The 20,540-nt window shown below is 37.5% G+C and overlaps 1 protein-coding gene across 1 annotated transcript in view; it reads right to left on the bottom strand.

Moving 5' to 3' along the window:
* The window catches only part of LOC122815364 (dynein axonemal heavy chain 3-like), a 4,921,723-nt gene that overhangs the window by 3,942,464 nt on the left and 958,719 nt on the right, over window positions 1-20,540 (bottom strand). Inside the window, exon 17 of the mRNA XM_044087818.1 lies at window positions 14,291-14,521. Coding sequence (XP_043943753.1) covers window positions 14,291-14,521 — 231 coding nt within the window. The remainder of the gene's footprint in view (window positions 1-14,290; window positions 14,522-20,540) is intronic.

Below are 20,540 nucleotides of genomic sequence, written 5' to 3'. Positions count from 1 at the left end.
TTTCACTGCTAGTTTAGCTGTAACCCAATGCAAATTCCTCATTTTAGTCATGACAAGACCTGGGGTATGGAGCTGGTTTGGAGAAGATATAGGCAAAATATTACTCACTTTAATTCTGCTGAGCATGAATTATTGGGTAGATTTAGAGTTGGCAGGGATATATAATAACAGGCTTTGGTGAGTTTGCATTACCCGTAGACAGGATATGTGGGAATGCATGGCCTTCCTATATCTGTATGCATGCCACAGGGATCTCCCAGGAACAAACTGGGGACATGTTAGGTATCTCATAGGCTATTGCCATGAAAAAACGTCAGCAGTTCTTTGACATACTCTTGGGACATGTTGCTCAATATATTCATTTTCCAGTGTCAACAAAGGACCGAGCCAGTACCAAGAATTCCATCTGTGGGATATAGATAGATATACCCCTGTTGCTGTATGGGCCCATCTGGACCATGGAGGAAGCAGTATTAAGAATGAAAGGGCTACATTCTATTAATTGCCAGGTAGTATGTGTGATGCATGAAAGTGTATCACTAACATGACTGCTTAGCATCCTGGCAGTGCCTACAGTTCTTATGCTTGACACTCACACTTGCCTTACCACCTCTTCCTGCATGGTAACATTCCTTATGGTCCCCCAGTTGGTAAATGCAATCTATTTTACTGTTGGTAATCATAGATATTCCTGTATCTCTGGGGTGGTAGAAATAGTGTTGACTAATCAACCACTGTTTTATTATATTTTCCTCCCTGATTTGTCTTCCAGGTGACAGAGGCAACCCTCTTGAACCTTGCTAATTATACTAGTCTGTAACCCCCAGAGAACCTCTGAGCAGCACTTTAACTCTGCCCTGTTCTAGGCACAGATAGTGTCAAGTGTTTAGCTTGCTCAAAGCCCAGTTCCCATTGTTTTGACAAGTCAGGGAGGTTCAGTATGATCCTGCTACTTCATGGATGTTTACTGCCTGCTGCATTTTGCATATAAACATGCATTGGCCCAGTGTGCAACTGCTACAGCCAGTCAATGGCAATGACATTATAACTCCTTTCATTATTTGCCCCACCAATGATATCAGTCGTGATGACATTATAGCTCCTTTTATTATTTGCCCCACCAGTGATGTCTGTGGTAATGACATTATAGCTCCTTTTATTATTTCCCCACCAGTGATGTCAGTGGTGATGACATTATAGATCCTTTTATTATTTGCCCCACCGGTGATGTCAGTGGTGATGACATTATAGCTTCTTTTATTATTTGCCCCACTAGTGATGTCAGTGGTGATGACGTTACAGCTCCTTTTATTATTTGCCCCACCAGTGATGTCAGTGGTGATGGCATTGTAGCTCCTTTTATTATTTGCCCCACCAGTGATGTCAGTGGTGATGACATTGTAGCTCCTTTTATAATTTGCCCCACCAGTGATGTCAGTGGTGATGACATTATAGCTCCTTTTATTATTTGCCCCACCAGTGATGTCAGTGTTGATGATATTATAGCTCCTTTTATTATTTATCCCACCAGTGATGTAAGTGGTAATGACATTATAGCTCCTTTTATTATTTGCCCCACCAGTGATGTCAGTGGTAATGGCATTATAGCTCCTTTTATTATTTGCCCCACCAGTGATGTCAGTGGCGATGACATTATAGCTCCTTTTATTATTTATCCCACCAGTGATGACAGGGATGGTGACCAGTTGGTGGTAGTAGCATGGCAACCCCTTCAGCAGGCTCATTCATGGCACATGAGTGCACAGGTGAAGAGGCAGCATCTAGTCCACTACTACTGGCTGTAACATTCACTACATAACAGTGAGAAGTTGCACAAATACTATGTGATGCATGCAGTGTTACTTTTGGGCTATGCTAAGTGGTGCATGATCAACTTACACTGTTCATCAGACATTTTTCCTTATATCATAAACAAACTTTGTTTTCAGTAGGAGGTGGTAGCGATCACAATTTGTACAGTGCTGACTGGTCAGTGGCCCAGGTGCTAGCTACACTCCCAGACTTTGACTGAACTGTAAAGGCATAGGTGTCTCATTAACTTGACTCTTTCTTCCTATAGCCCTGCTGTTAACTCCTTTCTACCCTGTAGTCAACCCACTCTGCTAAGAATTCTACAGATATATTTATTCTCATGTGTTATTTAAATACTTGTCATCTTTTACTGCCACATTTACACCTGATTGTAAACATTATCACTGTTTTTTGCTATTTATTGTTATTTAAATGTGAATGTACTGCTTGTCTCACTCTGTTCTATGTATTATTATTTTACTTTTGTGTGTAATTAATGCAGAGCTTTTCTCCACGGGCCTGCACTGAAAATGGTCTCTTTATAGGCCCAGTGGAGTTTCCCGGTTAACAAATGTAATATATAAATAAATAAATAAATAAATACAATGTCTAGGGTTATACTGTGACTTACTTACTGAAGGTGAATTTGCCTGTTGAGAGAAAGTTTTTTGCTTTTCAGTAATGAAGCATGTAATTACTGCTGCTATATTTTTAGTTGCTATTGTCTAGTTAACCTTTTTCAGGTATAAGGAATAACTGCAACATTTGCCCTGTTTGCAAGTGACTTCTGAGTGAATAGGTTTTGTGTGACTGAAGGTCAAACTTTGACTTAGATTTGGAAGGTGCCATACACATTGTCCCCTAAAGATAGTTTGAGTTGATAGCCCATGAGAAATCATGAACAATTGCTAACATGTATGCTTGATTATGAGTTGCTTCAATGACAGGATCTACTGGATGCAGGGGAACCTCTTGATATTGACCTAACAGTATTGCGGGATATAGACCTTGCGTGAGAGGTTCTTCCAAGTGTTGTGGAAGTCTGACAATGCCAAACTGCCTTTTTCTTGGGAGGGGGATCCACATGGATGCCTGAAGTACTTTCTCAAGTTACCCATGGCGTATGGTCCACCACAAATGCAGACACTCTCTTGTCCACATCCAGTTGTGTCTCAAAAGCGTATCTAGTAAGTCCTTATCAGTGTGCACATGACAGCTGACACAGATGCAGTACGTACAAAAATACTGTGCATCAGAATCCTGATGGCATTATCCTTGGCCTCCAAAATTTCTCTGTCGTGGTGAATTTCCTCAAATATACCCATTAGCACTCTAACAATCTCTACCTAGCAATCAGTAGTAGTTTCTTCATCAAGGGGTTCAGGCTGTATGCAAGGAAAACTATGTGTTGTAATTTTATTTCTTCATTATGTTGAGTGTCTGAGCCTATGTCACTGCCTATGCAGTTACCCACCTGCTGTGGGATAGGGGGTCCTTCCAGTACACTTTGTGAGTGTGCGCCACTTTAGTAGAGTGTGTCATTATAACAAGAGTTATGACAGCAGCACTGACAGCCATTCTGCAGTCACCACCTGTCTGCTGTGTTGCAGGACAGCATGCAATTGTTTCTAGTGCTGACATTGTGAAGGCATGTCTAAAAGTGGTCAATATGACACATGACAGAGAAATGTTATTTTTTTCTTAAAGGTATGAGGTCCACACTTACCATGCAGTGTCTGTAGACTTTATGCTACACCTCACATTGATGAAACATCTGATGAGGAGACATGTAAGACTTATATGTACCCACATACCATGTCAAGTACATGTACCCTGAAATCAAGAAAGCCAGAAAAACACTAACCATCTACTGTGCTTGATTATTGATGCTGTACGAGTCTGAAAGTACCAGTTTCAGTGCCATCTAGGATGGTTCCTGCAGCATCCTCATTTGCATTTAAGTCATTGCCCAGTATAGAGAAAGGGTACTCCTTATCTGGTGTTAAAGGTTGGACTGTGGAAGGGTCACCAACAGTGCAGAAGGGTCTATATTATATGTTCGAAGTTTGAAAACTTTGGACGTTAAATAATCGAATTTAAATGTTCAAAGTTTCAAACATCAAACATATAATAAAAAACAAACAGAACTTACCTGACTAGTGTAGGAAGGGGGGCAAGCCCCCTGCACCCCCCTCGTAGGGGGGCTATACCCCCAACATCCCCCACTCTTTAAATATACCAACTCCGAGACCACACTATAGTGCAGTAAAGGGAAGATTTCCCTTACTGCATTGTAGTGCGGTCTCGGAGTTGGTATATTTAAAGAGCAGGGGTGTATGGGGGGCTTGCCCCCCTGCCTACAGCCATTACTTTTGGGTTTGTTTTTTTTTTACATATGTTCGAAGTTTTATAACTTTGAACATTTAAATTTGATATTTTAACGTTTGAATTTATAACACTTCAAACATATGATATAGACCCGTGCGGAATGGGGCAGTTGCATTCTGCCTAGCTTTTCTCCTGGCACATCCTACCATTTCATTAGTTCTTTTCTCACACTGTGCTAAGGTGCTTTTAATGTTAGCCACTACTTGAGTCAGCATCATAGCTCTCTCTGCCTGTTTTTGTCTCACCCTCCCCTTTCCAAAAAGATGTTTCTCATATATTCTCAGTGAATCCTTGAAGATGTAATTTCCCTCAGGACTGAAGTTGTCTCTGCTGTGTCTTGTTCCCTTTTACTGCAACATTTTGTAACCTGCAAGCCTATGTTAGCAAAGAATTACACCTTCCTCATCTATATAACATAAATAGATTTTGGGTCAGGCATTTCAGTCATTAACTAGAAAGCAAAAAAGAAAAGTGAAGCATTAATTATTACTTCTCAGTTTGTCTTTCCTTTATACTATTATCTGTGTATGCATTCCATTCTCTGCAGTAGGCATGAGACTGCGCATAGTAAAATGAAAGACTATAACGGTTTGGTGTAGGAGTGTGGTAAAGTGATTACTATTTCATTTTTCATGTATTTCGTTCTTTAATTACAGGAAGGTGGTCTTCAGTGTGAACCTTGGCATTTCCATTGCACACATAACAGTAATGTAGGCAGCACTGAATATAGTAACTTACACATTTCAAATCTTTGCAAGTAGAAGCATATAAATATTAAAATGTGTCCTGCCGTGCCAGGAAATCAGAGACAATTCCTGAAGATGTGACACTAAAATACATTAATAACTACCCTTCTTAAGTAATTTTATAGTATCTCTGCAATTTATAAACCTTTTCAGTTAAGTTGCACTTTCTGCCTATTTTTACATAAATGTGGAACCCAGCAATTTTTAAAATAACCGACTACAAATGACAGATATAAGCTTGATCAGTTTTACAAAGTTCTTATACAAATTAAACTTATCCATGCTTATCTCTGTGAATTTCATGTATGCCTGAATACATGCACATGTGTATGCATGTATATATGTATGTGTGTATGTATGCACATATGCACGTGTATATATGAATGTGGGTATGCATGCATGCCTCCACAGGGAGCAAGGGGCTACAAAGAGTGATGTCACACCCACTAGAATGTGACATCATTCTTTGTAGCCCCTTGCTCCACAGGGAGCAAGGGGCTACAAAGTGTGATGTCACACCCTAGTGTGTGTGGTGTACATCTCTGTAATCTAAGCTTCATTTACAGAATTAACATATGATATGACTGAAACTTAAAAGTCTGAGACAACGACATTAAAAACCTAGAACGACCAATGTTCACAAAATCGGAACATAGAAGACAGAAGTAAAAGCTGCTGATGTTACACACCACTTTTATTTTACAGTGAGGATCTGGAAAGTCACCCTTTTCTCCACTGTAGTGCGATCTCGGAGTTGGTATATATATATATATATATATATATATATATATATATATATATATATATATATATATATATATATATATATATATATATATATATATATATATATATATATATATATATATATATATATATATATATATATATATATATATATATATATATATATTTATATATATAACCTGCAGGGGGTTTGGGGGGATAAAGGGATGCTTCCCCCCCTGCAAAAACATAAAAAAGGTTGTAGTGAAGTTAAATAGAACAGTACATTCATTATTTTACTGAAATGGTTGTCAGCCAAAAAAGTGCTCTGGGTATGCTGTACCAGTTGCAGTTAATCACAGTCCAGTTTAAAGGGACAGATGACTATTTCTCATGTGTGTTTTTTATACATATAAAATGTACTGGATCAGATGTGATTGCTTCAGTCTTCTAAGTTCCAATTTTTTGAACGTTCATTGTTATGAGGTTTTTATGTTGTCATCTTGTTCTTTTCAGTTTAGGTCATATGTTAATTTGGTAAATTGACATAGACTCAGTTACATATCTATCTATCTATATATATATATATATATATATATATATATATATATATATATATATATATATATATATATATATAGACATATACATTATATATATATATATAATGTATATATATATATATATATATATATATATATATATATATATATATATATATATACATTAGATATATATATATATATATATATATATATATATATATATAAGGTGGTGGTGGTGCTGCGGCAGCATTGTTACCTCACAGTAAGGCGTTGTCCTGTTTGATTCTCAGCTAGAGCGTCTTCTGTGTGGAGACATGTGTGAATGGGCGTACCTTCATTGAAGGTTGTGCATCAGAGCTGGCAACACGGCACGTGAAAATCTACTGCCAATCATTAGCGGACCGGAGTTCCACTGTGGCGACCCCTAAAGAGCCGAAAGACACAACAGCAACTATCAGTATCATGAACAAGGCTTGGTTGAAACTTACTTGTTAGACATTCTGAATGCAGAAAAAACATTAGTAGACATTGAGAATGTCAAATGTAATTGTCCAATTGCAGATTGGTAATCGAGCCAAGGCCGTCGAGCGTGACATTCTCGGCCATATGTAGTCTGGCAGGTGGTGTATATGTGAGCAATGTTTGTATTGAGATCGTGGGAAAGTGCAGATCGGGAGATTTACCTTTTTCCACACTGTAGTGCAATATCAGAGTTGGAATATATAAGTGGCAGGTGGTGGGGGGTGCAGGGGAGCTTGCCCCACTGCAAAAAATGACTGTCAGTGCATTGTAGTATGGACACCAAAGTGCAGAAGTTGAATTTGACTTTGAATGCTTTGGTGTCCAATCTTTCATACCATTTACTATTGTGGACATTGAACATGTAAACCACATTTTTGATAGGTTTAGATATATCTATATATATATATATATATATATATATATATATATATATACATATATATATATATATATATATATATATATATATATGTGTGTGTGTGTGTGTGTGTGTGTGTCATTTTATTTATTTATATATATATTTTTCACTATTAATTCTTCACTGGTTAGGCAAAAGTAGTAACATTATATTACTGAGTCAGTGAGAGAATTCGGGGTCACAGCTATTGTAAAAGTTTGGTACTGCTGTCGTATCCCATACCTATTTGAATTACTTGCTGAGTTACTTTTCATTTGCTGCATTTGTCATACAATGCAGTTCAGCCAGAGTATTTTATTCTAGGGAAGCTATTACTTTGCTGGATTAGCATGCTCATAACAAAGTTTTTCTGCAAATTTTTAGTCAACATTGTATTTCATAACATATTACTTTTATGTTGCTCTACTAAAGACTAGTGCGGCATCTTTCACTTAGATATGTGAAATGCTATTGAAAATGTACTGTGGATTTCTAGAACATTCCATAAGCTCTGAAAATGATATATAGACAGGCACCACACCCATCACAGGGAGAGTACAGAAACTTACTGAAGTAATTACCTTTGCATTAGTGCACACTGTAATGCTTTTAGACCTGATTAATGATATAAAATAATAATAAAACATTGTTGTAATATTATGTAAGTATTGGCAATGCTAAAGACAAATATTAAAAGCTGAACATTAATGGCAAAAATTCCTTGCAGACTAGACTGGAAGTTGTTTGCATCCAAAAACTCGTGCAAGAACCTGCCCTTTCTGTAATTGACTGTCTTTTGAGACCTCCATGATAGCAGAGTTTTCACTAATAGATAAGTAGATCAGTGCCCCATTCTCCCAGCAAAGGTATTTGGTGTCTCTGAATATAGCAGCTCAAGAATGCACAGTGCTGCCTGTAACAAATTATTTGAAGCTGCACTGCATCTCATTAAATCAAAGACATATAGAAGATTACCTTGTTTTCAGGATGCTTATCTTTTTTAACTCTAGAGCCCTAATTTTAGCATAACTTTTTACCAAATAACATCATGCATTTGCAAACAAATAAAAGAATGCAGTGCATAATAAAATGAAGGCTGGACGGGAGGTGTTTGCACACCTTAAGCTATATTAGCAAACCTAATAGAAATATGAAGTATTGTAGTCCTATAAATTGCATGCATTCAGGATCAGTAACCCAGTCTTTTTCTCTTACTTCTATCTCTGCATCTCCAGAGGAAATGGCATATAACAGGGAACAGCTTCAGAAATGGAGTATGTGAGCAATGAATATTTTGAAAGAATACCTCTTCCCAAAGCTGTTACACTATATAACTGCAGATGGTTAATGCATTTTATTGCTTAAAATATTATAGTTATTCAGTCATATTACGGTAAATGGAATGATACCAGTAACAGAAACCCTGACCCTCACCCAGAATTTACTTGTTACATTATTAACTGCAAGATAGTTACTTGGTTAATGGCAATTTCATATTCAGGAATACAAATATTACTTCTTTTTTTTTGTCATTGAAAAGACATTTGCTACTTAAAACGTATGAGTCATTTTGTTGTCTCTCCTTCTCTCTCCCTCGCTGTCTCTGTTTCTCTATTTTTCCCCCTTTGCTTTTGTTTCTTTCCTTCTCTTTTATATTTTATATTCTGTTTTCTGCAGGTCCAGAAATGCCAAAGCAGCACAACTACAACACTCACATGTGACAGAATAATCACCACCTCCACCTACTTCACAGGGCAGGGGGGGTGCGGATCAGGTGGTTGAGAGGGCCGTGGCACAGTATATAGGCCTATATCAATCTGTCATCCAGTGGGTAGAAGACTCACTGGCCTAGTTGGCTCTGAACATTAAGCCACCTGAGGTCTCAACCCTCCACATCTCTGAGGTGCCCCTGCCTGTGTCATTAGGAAACAGGGATATTTCTAGGTTGATTCTGATACTCACTTTGTCAACACAGGAAATGGTTACTATAAGTGTTTTCTAGCACCGAAATGCTGTTTTGAATATTACTGTAAAGTTATGTGTGGCTGCGAAGGGATTTTAACTATTATTAAATAAATCTGGAAAAATAGAATAGACAATATCTGAACAATTACAGACTGCTGCTCTGTATCAAAATGATAATTTACTTAAAAAAAATTTACATTAAAAGATACATTTGGTGATGTGCAGCTTGCTACTACCTGAGGTTTAAGGTGCTAAAGGTAAGCATATGAGGAAACATTTACTTATAGTTAGGGTGAATATGATTCAGAAACCGACTATGGATGTATAGGTGTTAAGTTACGATATAAGAAGGCCGTTTGATACTGCTTGTTATGTGATGCTGTGGGAGATGTTGATTAGCTATGGTTCTGGGGATACATGTATTCCAGTTTTAAGGATGAATGCATGATGCTAGCCACCTGGTGTCTTTAATAAATAGCTGTCATGGTTGGAAAGTTCAAATGCAATGTGGGCTAAAACAAGGCCACTGAGTTCTCAGTTGTTTACTGTATTGATGAATAGTATCATGCCTCCAGTGAAAGGGAAAATAAGTACTTGGAAATATGCATTTGGAAAAGGTGTTTACATTCTTTTTATATGTTATTATCCTGATTACATGAAATGGATTATAAAAATTGTGGCTTGAATGAAAGTATGGATTTCTGTGTTACATGTGGAAACAGGAATATAGGCCTTTCCTTAAACATAAATATAAACATTTTGATACTAATTAAGGAATTACAATTTTGGACATTGACTTTGGCATAACTGATTGTATGACTTCTGGATGGAAATACAGAATGCATTTAAATTTTGTTGCATAAGACGGTATGTTTGATTAATATTGTTGGTTTTAGGTCTGTTTACACAGGTTGTCACTACATCTTGAAAAATGTGTTTAACACTGTTTTGGGGAGGTTTCCCAATGGAATCCAATAAAAGGGGATTATGTCTGATTACAAAAAGGGGGTGGGGTGACGTTTCTCAGTCCTGCTGTTTATTTTGCCTCCCTTGCATCCACATTTTGTATTAAAAAAGGTAATGTGATGTTTATTCACTACTACAGTTTTAACAACAAAATATGCTAGTTTTTGGGCATTGGTTTCAAATCGGAAAATAAATATGGTTGAAAAAATTAGAGGATGGATGGTAGATGTGCAACTTATCTGTATAAATACATTCGTGCATACATACATGCATACATGCATGCATACATACATACACACATTCATATGTGCATATGTGCATACATACATACAAACATGCATGTGTGTCTATATATATATATATATATATATATATATATATACCTATACATATTTCATATATATATATATATATATATATATATATATATATATATATATATGTATACACACACACACACACACACACACACACATATATATCTATATATATATATATATATATATATATATATATATATATATATATTGTGTGTGTCAATGAAAATGAATAAGGCTCAGCACTGATTTAAAATCATTACTAGAATAATCCAACCTGCTGCGGTGGTGGTGCTGCGGTAGCATTGTCGCCTCATAGCAAGACATTGTCCCGTTCGATTCTCAGCCAGAGCGTCTTCTGTGTGGAGGCATACGTGAATGGGGTGTGCCTTCGTTGAAGGTTGTGCGTCAGGGCTGGTAACCCGGTACGTAAAAATCCACTACCAATCATTAGCAGACAGGAGTTCCGCTGTGGCGACCCCTAATCGGGAAAAGCCAAAAGACACAAACAAAAACTAGAATAATCCAACCACAAATTAGTGATGCTCTCCTTTTAAATTTTCTAACAGCTGTGTGGTGAACACTTTTGAATTTAAGGACTTCAAATGAACAGACTCAAACTTTGTGATTAGTTCTCAAAGTTTAGTAGCAAATTAGCAATATCACCAGCAATATTAACAATCCTGATGCAGTTTCAGCTCTTAAATATGCAACTCAGTACTTAAAAAGTCTGTTTATCTTACAGTCCATATTAGAACCAATCATAATGGGAAAATCAAAAATAAATCACCTTTGCAATCTACCTGTATAAATAAGCTCTATTAAAAAAGTCTTAAGCCTTATAAAAAACAAACCTGCACACATTAAAGACTCCATGAAAAGAACTACAAAGAAGTAAAGGCTACTAAGAGGAAATCCAAAGCAAAACAAGAAATGAAACTGCAATTTGAAGCCAATAATAATTATAAACCCTTCTTTAATTACATTAGAAAATTAAGAAAAACAAAGTTTTTATCTAAAAAAAAACACAAGAAGAAAATAATAACTAATAAAACAAACCAAACTGGAGCCAGAGTTAAGTTGAGCGCTTTCGTCCCTTTTATTACAGAACTTCCTCAGAACCATTCCACCAGGTCTATTGCAACTTCTTCAACCTTTTTTTCTACTACTTCCTTGGATGATATTTGTGCAGCTGCAAGTTGGGCTAATCTTCGTACCTTTACTGTTATCTAATCCACAAGGTCATAATCCACTAAGGCCCAAAGGGTATAACTAATATATCCACAAACAAATTTAGTGCTAGTTTCACCCCAGAAGCAGATATCAAAGTTCCACAAATCCCTGAGTCCCCCCCACAAAAAAACAACATGAAATATGTTCTGGCTCTGCTCTCAAAAATTATAAATACCGTATCTATGGGTCCAGACAATATACCCGGATGTGTAATTAATATTAGCTACATGGTATATCTCTAAACCACTGAAAATAGATGTTCTGATTTCCCTTCACAGGGGTGGGGGGACTTACCACATATCTCATAAACTATCCACTGAATAGCCTTATAGGCCTAATTTGCAGCACCATGGAATGCATCATTTTTGACTTGTTAAACAACGATGGCAAAAACTTCACAATGCTAGACCCTCAATAGTTTGATTTTGTCGAGAGTAGGTCAGGTCTAACTCAATTAAACTTCTTCATAAAGGCCACAGAGGTATTAGATAGTGGCACACTATCCATGTGGCATATTTATTTCTAGTAAAAGCATATGACATATTCCTACATGTTGAATTGTTAATAATCTAAAAGACTGGACTGTAGATCATTTCGGGGAAAGGCAAATAGCAAACTGGTTGAAGGACAGAACCCAGATAGTTAAGTTGAAAGATGCTATCTCAGAATTCAAGATGATAATGAATGGTGTACTTCAGGCCTTAGTGCTGAGGCCTTTCCTTTTTGGCATTTAGTTCTCTGACCTTCAAACCATGAACTTAATTTGCTGATTACTGTAAGCTGGGTGATCACCCCTTGACATAAAAACACTACAGTGAGAACTAAACCTTACAAACCCATGTTGAACAGAAAAAAAGGGCTAAAATTAAATCCAAAAAATACAGCATTGCCACATTTAGTAAACAACTCTTGCCTGCAACTTACAGTATAGCCTCCAAGATGACACAGTAGTCAGGGATACCATCATTTGTTGACAGGTCCTTCTCCCTCAACCACCACATTGGATTAGTGGTCAGGAAATTCTAATATACAGCCCATCTGATATGCACTGGCATGTCATCTAGGCTAAAAGATGTTATCTTCCTGCCAGAGGCTGCTCTTATTAGACTGATCATAAAGTATAAGGCCCCCTTTGGCATATATTAATCCAAACGTGTCACACAGCTTTATAAGGACCCCTTTGGCATGTATTAATCCAGACGTGTCACACAGTTTGGAAGGCTAGAGGTTCCTTACTAAACAGATCATTGGTTTAAAGATCCTTAGCTACCAAGACAAATTTGATGCCATTATAATTATACTTTATCTCATAAAGCCCTACCTTTTCTGATCTCTTGCTTCTTGAAATACAAACAGCTCCACTCTCACTTAAACTAATAATTTAAATCTCTACCAAGATATAATAAAGATACCCTGGAGAGACAGATGTATTACACAGCATTTACCACTTCTTTGGAACAAACTGGTTTTGCACATAAAAAATGAGTAACACACATATCCCTTAAAGCCAACTTTGACAACTAGACGGTAATCTGAAAACTCAGTTCTAGCCTGACCAACCATGCCCTACTGGAAACAATAATCCTAAAAAAGAGTAACACACACATTCCTTAAAACCAGCTTTGACAGTGAGATGGTCGTCTGTAAACTCAGTCCTAGCCTGACCAACCCTGCCCTTCTGGAAACAGGAGGAACTTGTTAGTTAAGGCACTGGAAAGGCTTATGGTCTCTAGACTCACTTGTCTTGTAAATCTTATGATCCTGTGACCCTATGAATACATGAAAGCCTTTTTTTATGAACTACGACAGATATACTAGGAAGAGCATAAAAAGTAGTTATTCCTCACATAACTGTACATAGATTAAAGAAAATTATTCAGCTCCCTTAATTGTAGCAATATTGTCAGGAGAGGGACCATTGTGCCCAATACCTTCTAATACAAAATGAATTGCCATTTGGTGTTGATAGACAATTGGACACCTTTCTTTGGAAGTGCAGTGTTTAGAATATTATATATAATTGCATCAAACTTTCGCGCACACACACACACACACACACACACACACACACACACACACACACACACACACACACACACACGTGTGTGTGTGTATATATATATATATATATATATATATATATGTGAATATATATATATATATATATATATATATATATATATATATATATATATATATATGGGTCTATGTTGAATGATCGATAGTGCAAAACATCGAACTCATATGGTTGAGACCATATTATCGAAGTTTTGTAATGTCGAACATTCAAAAAAAGAAAAAAAAACTTAAAACAGATATATGCAGGGGGGGCAAGCCCCCTTGCACCCCCACACCCCCCCCCGCTACTAAAATATACCAACTCCAAGATCGGACTATGGTGAGGAAAAGGGAATATTCCCATTCTGCACTGTACGGAGATCTCCGTTTAAATGTTCAAAGTTTTAGAACTTAGATCATATGGTTTCGACCATATGAAATTCGAAGTTCGAACTTCAATCATTTAACTAGGACCAATAGATATATACATATAAATATATATATCTGTGTTTGTGTGTGTGTGTGTGTGTGTGTGTGTGTGTGTGTGTGTGTGCACGCGCATGCACATGTGTGTGTTTTAACTCAGCATTTTAATATGTTTAGATGGTTGAATACCTGAATATCATCCACTGCTGCAAGGACACAGATGCCACAGTCTTTATAGGGGGAAAAGTTAAAAGAAACCTCTAGCCAGTCTTTCTTCATCTTACTCAGTGCTTTTTCCAAGGCATATTCCTTGCTGGCTTGGGCACTGATTTGGGTTAACTCATCCAAATGCTTTTCAAGGCCAATGTGTAAAACATCCATTAGTGTTGTGTTTTCAAGAGGCTTAATGCTGACTCCAGCCTAAAGAAAAACAAAGAAAAAGAAAAGTCATCATTTAACATATTTAACCGTGGTAAATTTTATATACTGTGAATCTATAGTAATAATCCGGGGAAGTAGTCTAGCAAATGTTTACAGCTGTAACTGATGGCAGCTTACAAATTTAGATATGATGCCATTTACCACATCACTAGAAAAATCAAAATGTACTACAGCTGCAACTTTTATAAATATCGCAATGACAACATGCTCATCTGGCAGGTACTTCACTTTAGTAGTACATTTAAGGCTCATGGTGCCAGATGTCCAACTGAAAGACAATCTCAGAAATGAAAGGTTTTGTCTGTTTCAATAGGATATTCATAAAGGATAAGTACACTAAGATAATTTACTTAGCATTATCGAATAAGACATTATTAGATAAAAAAGAAATCAGACAAACATTTCCAGTGACTGAACAAAGACCTTCTTGCTATGGAATTCATGCCATGCTGCAAAATCTGGAAATGGTGAAGGATAGTTCTTCATAATTAAGTATTTAAACTACCATTTCATCAGTTTTATCAAGTTAACATAGCCATGCCTCTCACGTGTACCTCATTATGAGAAATGCTCTTTATATTGAGTCTTAATAAGTCAATGCTCCTCACTGTTTCGCATTGAGAGGGTCCGTCACACATTCAGTAATGTTTTTGGAGGTTTTTTTGTTTGTTTTTTTTAACTAATACCCCTGTTAAATAATTCTGAATCATATTAATTCATCAAAAGAACCATCCCACAAGCTTCCTAGTTGAAACTATTAGTAAGCTGTCAGTAAGTGTTCCACATTTTGCCCATTTGTTCAACACTGTAAAAGGTAGTATTTCTCAATTTGGAGATGAAAGGTTGCGAGGAGGTATTTACATAGCTACAAGTTATTTGTTACAAGGGTTGAAGTCCATTGCTATCGGGACTATACCTCACACCTCTACTATTTAATTAGTGAGTCAGGAAGAAAGTACAACTATATAGAAAATGGAAACAGAAGGAACCTGCAGTTATGCTCCTCACTGGAGCATAAGTACAGCAATACACTGAATTGACTGATATTGCCAACATTCTGGCAGACAGGTTTAGTGCAAACTTCACACCCCTCTCACCCCCTAAAGGGCCCATATCCATAACAGAAGAATGTAGTGCCCCAGCAATCACTGACACACAGGTTAAAAAACCCTATCCAAAGCCAAAAATACAGCTTCAATGGGACCAGACGGTGTCCGAGGCTGTGTCTTACATGAGCTCCAAAATGAACTAACCCCTCACCTAAACACACTGTTCAAACTCAGACTCTCTACAGGCTACATACCCATAGAGTGGTGCACAGCAACAGTTATCCTGCTCCACAAAGGTGGAGCCACAACGGACCCCGGGAACTATCACCTTATAAACCTGATTAGTCTGGTCTGCAAGGCTATGGAGGGCATCATCATGGAATTCATCAACAGAAACAATGGGAACCTTCAAACATTGGACCCTACCCAGTTTGGCTTTGTTAAGGGCAGACCATGCCTCCTAAACCTGGTGGACTTCTTTGAGACAGTTACCAAGGCTTTAGATACCATTCCCCATTCTGGTATTATAGACAAGTTCAACAGCCTGAACATAAACCCCTATGTCATGAGATGGGTTGCCAATTGGCTCATGGATAGAACCAATATGGTGAGAGTTGCAGGCTCTAGATCTGACTCTAAACCAGTTACAAGTTGCATCTCCCAGGGGGCTCAGTCCTGGGACCCCTCCTGTTCAGTATATACTTCTCAGAGGTACAGGCAAGCACAGGAGGACTATGGCTAACCAAGTTCACAGACGACTGCAAACTGGGGGCCATAATTGACTGTCCAGCTGATACAGACATCCTCCAGAAGGGTCTCAATGAGATGGATACTTGGTGTCAAAATCATGGCCTCAAGCTAAATGCCAAAAAGTGCATAGTCATCCCCTTTGGAAAAAACAAAGTACCCGCGAACTACCACATACATGGTAGTCCCCTAAATACAGAAAATGTAATAAGGGATCTGGGGACCAAAGTAGATAGTAATCTCTCCTTTGAAAATCATATTGCCAAGGTGGTAAGAAAATCCTTCTATGTGGCCCACCTAATCACAAAAGGGTTCGCATCTAGAACAAAAGAGGTTATTGTGCCCCTCTACTCATCACTCATCAGACCCATCATAGAGTACAACGCCCCATTTGGGATGTACCTTACAAGACACCTGCAACAGCTGGAAAGACCACAGAAGTACCTCACAAAGAGGATTACTGGCTTCAAACATATGCCCTATGCAGCCTGACTGAAGAAACTACAGCTGTACTCGGTTGCATACCACTTACTCAGAGGTGATCTCTGCCTGACATACCATGTCCAACCCAGAATTGATGGACATGCTCCACCTAAAAAAAAATCAAATCCCCAAGAGCCACACGCTCTAGGGATCTATATCTCACCATGATAAATAGGACGTGCTGAAGGGATAGATTCCTGTCCCAGAGACTCCCCAAGCTTTGGAACAGGATTCCAATCTACATTAGGCAGAGCCCCTCACTAACACTCTTCAAGAGAAACCTTGACGAGTAGATGGGAAACAGAAAATGTACCCCGGGGATCACTGCAATGGCTCTGCTGGACAGAGGTGCAGGGAACTAATCTAAGGGGGTGGTGAAAGCAAACACATTCTGGCTAGGCTTATAGATGCCCTTGGGCAGATAGCCTAGTACTTACCTATGAATCTATGAACCTATGTAAGGTGTCAAATTTAACTATGTGCATACTCTTGATATACAATATCGCTGGAATGTATATTTCTTTGAAATGTGTAGATATATTTTTCTTAGCTCTTAATGTTTGGCTCAAATTTTTATTAATTATATTCTGTGTATCCATATTCTTATACTTTCTTTAAGAAAACTGCATTACTTTTGTTCTTTGGATTGCTGACATTATAATGCTTTCTTAAAAGCCATGTATAGCAATGTTTTTTTGACCATGGAATTTTTCTTCCTGTACAAAAAATTAGCTTTTCATCTTGTCTCATTCAACCTAGCCCAGTTAACAAATAAGCAAAATAAATAAATATATAAAGGGAACTCATTTTTATTAGACTTAGTTAAGAGCCTTGTTCCTTCATTCCAGCCTTTAAAACATTTGTTGTGGTTTCACCTGAACTCCTGATATAAAAATTAAGAGCAATAGTTCTCCACACAATGATGTCTATAGATGATAAATTATCTTCGACAGAATTCTGGAAAAATTGTAAACTGGCTGAGTTTGAATCTATGAATCTGATTTATTGTGTTTTACTTGGTTCTCCACTAGGGGATTAAGTAGGATTTAGTTATGAATTATTGCTATATTACTCTGTTTCCCTGTCTGTTAGTTTGTGTCTCTCTGGTTCAGATAAATTTTAATTTCAGATAACATAATCTTATATTTTGAGCTTTGTTCCTTCATTCCATCCTTCAGCAAAACATTTGTTGTGGTTTTACCTGAACTCCTGATATGAAAACTAAGAGAAATAGTTTTCCAGACAATGATGTCTATAGATGACAAACTATCTTCCACAGAATTATTTAAAAAAGTAGACCGGCTGTTTTTGAATCTATGAATCTGATTTATGGTGCATTACATGGCTCTGCACTAGGGAGTCCTGTTCAGAAGGATTTTGTTATAAATTATTGATACATGGCTGTCTCTCTCTGTCTGTTAGTTTGTGTCTCTGTTTCAGCTAAATTTTAATTCCAGATAACATAGTCTTATATTTTGAGACATCAAAACTGACAAGCTTTGATTATTACAAGATCCAATGTGGAGATGTATATGAACTTTAGTGCATGATTTATATGGCATCTGATTATCTCTGTTTACCTCAGTAGCTGCACTGGCATCACCACAGCAGTTGCTCTGCACTGCAAACATCCAGATCAGCATCCCTCCATCATTACATAGGTTATGACAGCAGTAGAAAAACCCCAGCAAATAAACCTGATGCATAGTTTTCAAAGCTACATTCACCCAGAATCTAGATTCCATTAATATATATAAATATATATATATATATATATATATATATATATATATATATATATATATATATATATATATATATCTTCAGGGAGAACTACGCACTTCTTCATATAAAATGGATCTATCCAAAGTATAACAGCAGTACACACAGCTGCAAAACTGACAGCTACTATGCTAGATAAATGTTGTTTGTGACTTAAAAGAAGCATAGAGTTTCACACTAGAAATCAGTGAATGCAGAACTCCTAAAACAGTATTCAGTGACTTCAGTCTGCTTTCCCCAAGGTAGTGCAAACTCAGACTAGGAATGAATATGGATGCACAGGGTCATTCAAATCATAACTGCTACAAAAAATGCAAAACAGCAAGGCCTGAATTCAAAAAGGATCGAGTGAGGTGCCTCATAATAACCTTTCTGCATTCAGAGGCCTACTGTTGTACAAATATGGGCTGCATCAAGGTGGGTAAGCTTCACAACTGTGTTACATGCTAATGACATAGTCTGGGGAGAGGCAATGGCAAATAGCCATGTGCTCTCCCCAGAACTGTCTGTGTTAAGGGATTTATGCAGCTGAGTAATTCAGAGTATTGCATGGATGTGCAAATATGCATAGCCACTCCTGGCCACTCAAGGTAATGAACACAGCCAAAAGAGCATGTTCATTCATTGAGGTAGAGGTAAGTACTTTGCAGTTTAGTGATCAGGTAGTGTTTTGGACTGAGTCAATATGTGTATGTGTGGGGCTGTATGTATGAGTGCATTTGTGAGTGTTTGTCTGACTGGCTGGCAGCAATGTGGAGGTTATTATGGGGGTATGTTAGGGATGTGTGTGTGTGTGTGTGTGTGTGTGTGTGTGTGTGTATGTTGGGTTGGCTGTCATACATCACTAGATTAATGAGCAACACCCACAACATTGGGTGGGGTGGACACAAGCCACGAGGGATATCTCTTTAATATCATGCCTTAATGGCACTTCATGGTAGGGAGAACCCCTACACAACAAAGAATATCTTTTTATCTCATGCCTTAACAGCACTTAAACCTACTGTTGATCAGTGGCAGGAGAACCACTAAGCACCAGGGAATAAATCTGAAGATGTGGGATGGGGCAGGGGGTCTCTATCCACCATGGTACACTTACATTTCATGCCTGAATGGAACTTGTATATAATGCAGGCCAGGGGAGCACTGGACACTGGGGATACTCTATACTGCATGCTTTACAGGAACTTAAAAAAAAACAAGCAAGTGGAGCAGGGATGCAATAAATACTATGAAGGGTGACAGGCCATACAGAACATACCTCACAACATTTTAGCACAAGAAGTATTTGTGACATCCAGGTAATATCCCACTGAACTACCACCAAATAATGTGACGTCCCTTACTATCATGGCTCAGTAACTAAGGAGCTTCAGTCTTCACTACTGTCTCCTTTGTGAGACTGTGATTTAAACAGGAGTAATATTTCACAAGTTTCCCCTAAGAGCACAAGAGGAACATGCTCTAGAGCCTGGGACTGGACTGTATACTTCTGTCCACCCATAATGTAACTCCTATTTACACACTTCAGAGCAATGTGTTCCAGTTTGAGACTTCTGATATGCTCACACTTAAATAAATTAAATCTCACACATCCAAACACTTCTGGGGAAAACCTGACACAGATTTCCAGTTGTGCCCCTTCCCCAAAATAATAAGGTAACACTCTGCTACCAATCAGGGAGTCTTTATGTTCTTTTAAAGGGGTGTCCAATTATGAAAATTAGATATTAAAACAAATAATAGCAAATGACATAAGCAGACAGGCTTTCGGAGTGACCCTGGGAATTATCAAAGCAAGTATAAGCACTCACAAATCACTAATGGGAAATGCTGATTGGCCAGCCACAATGTAAGTTAATAAAAACATTTAATATTGATCAAAATGATTCAAAATATAAAACAGTAATTTCCATTAAACAAACAGAGCTCAATCA

This window comes from Protopterus annectens, chromosome 11.part0 (genome assembly GCF_019279795.1).
Source record: "Protopterus annectens isolate FY-2018-M chromosome 11.part0, PAN1.0, whole genome shotgun sequence".
Lineage (NCBI taxonomy): Eukaryota > Metazoa > Chordata > Ceratodontiformes > Protopteridae > Protopterus > Protopterus annectens.
This window is presented reverse-complemented; position numbering and strand designations above follow the sequence as displayed.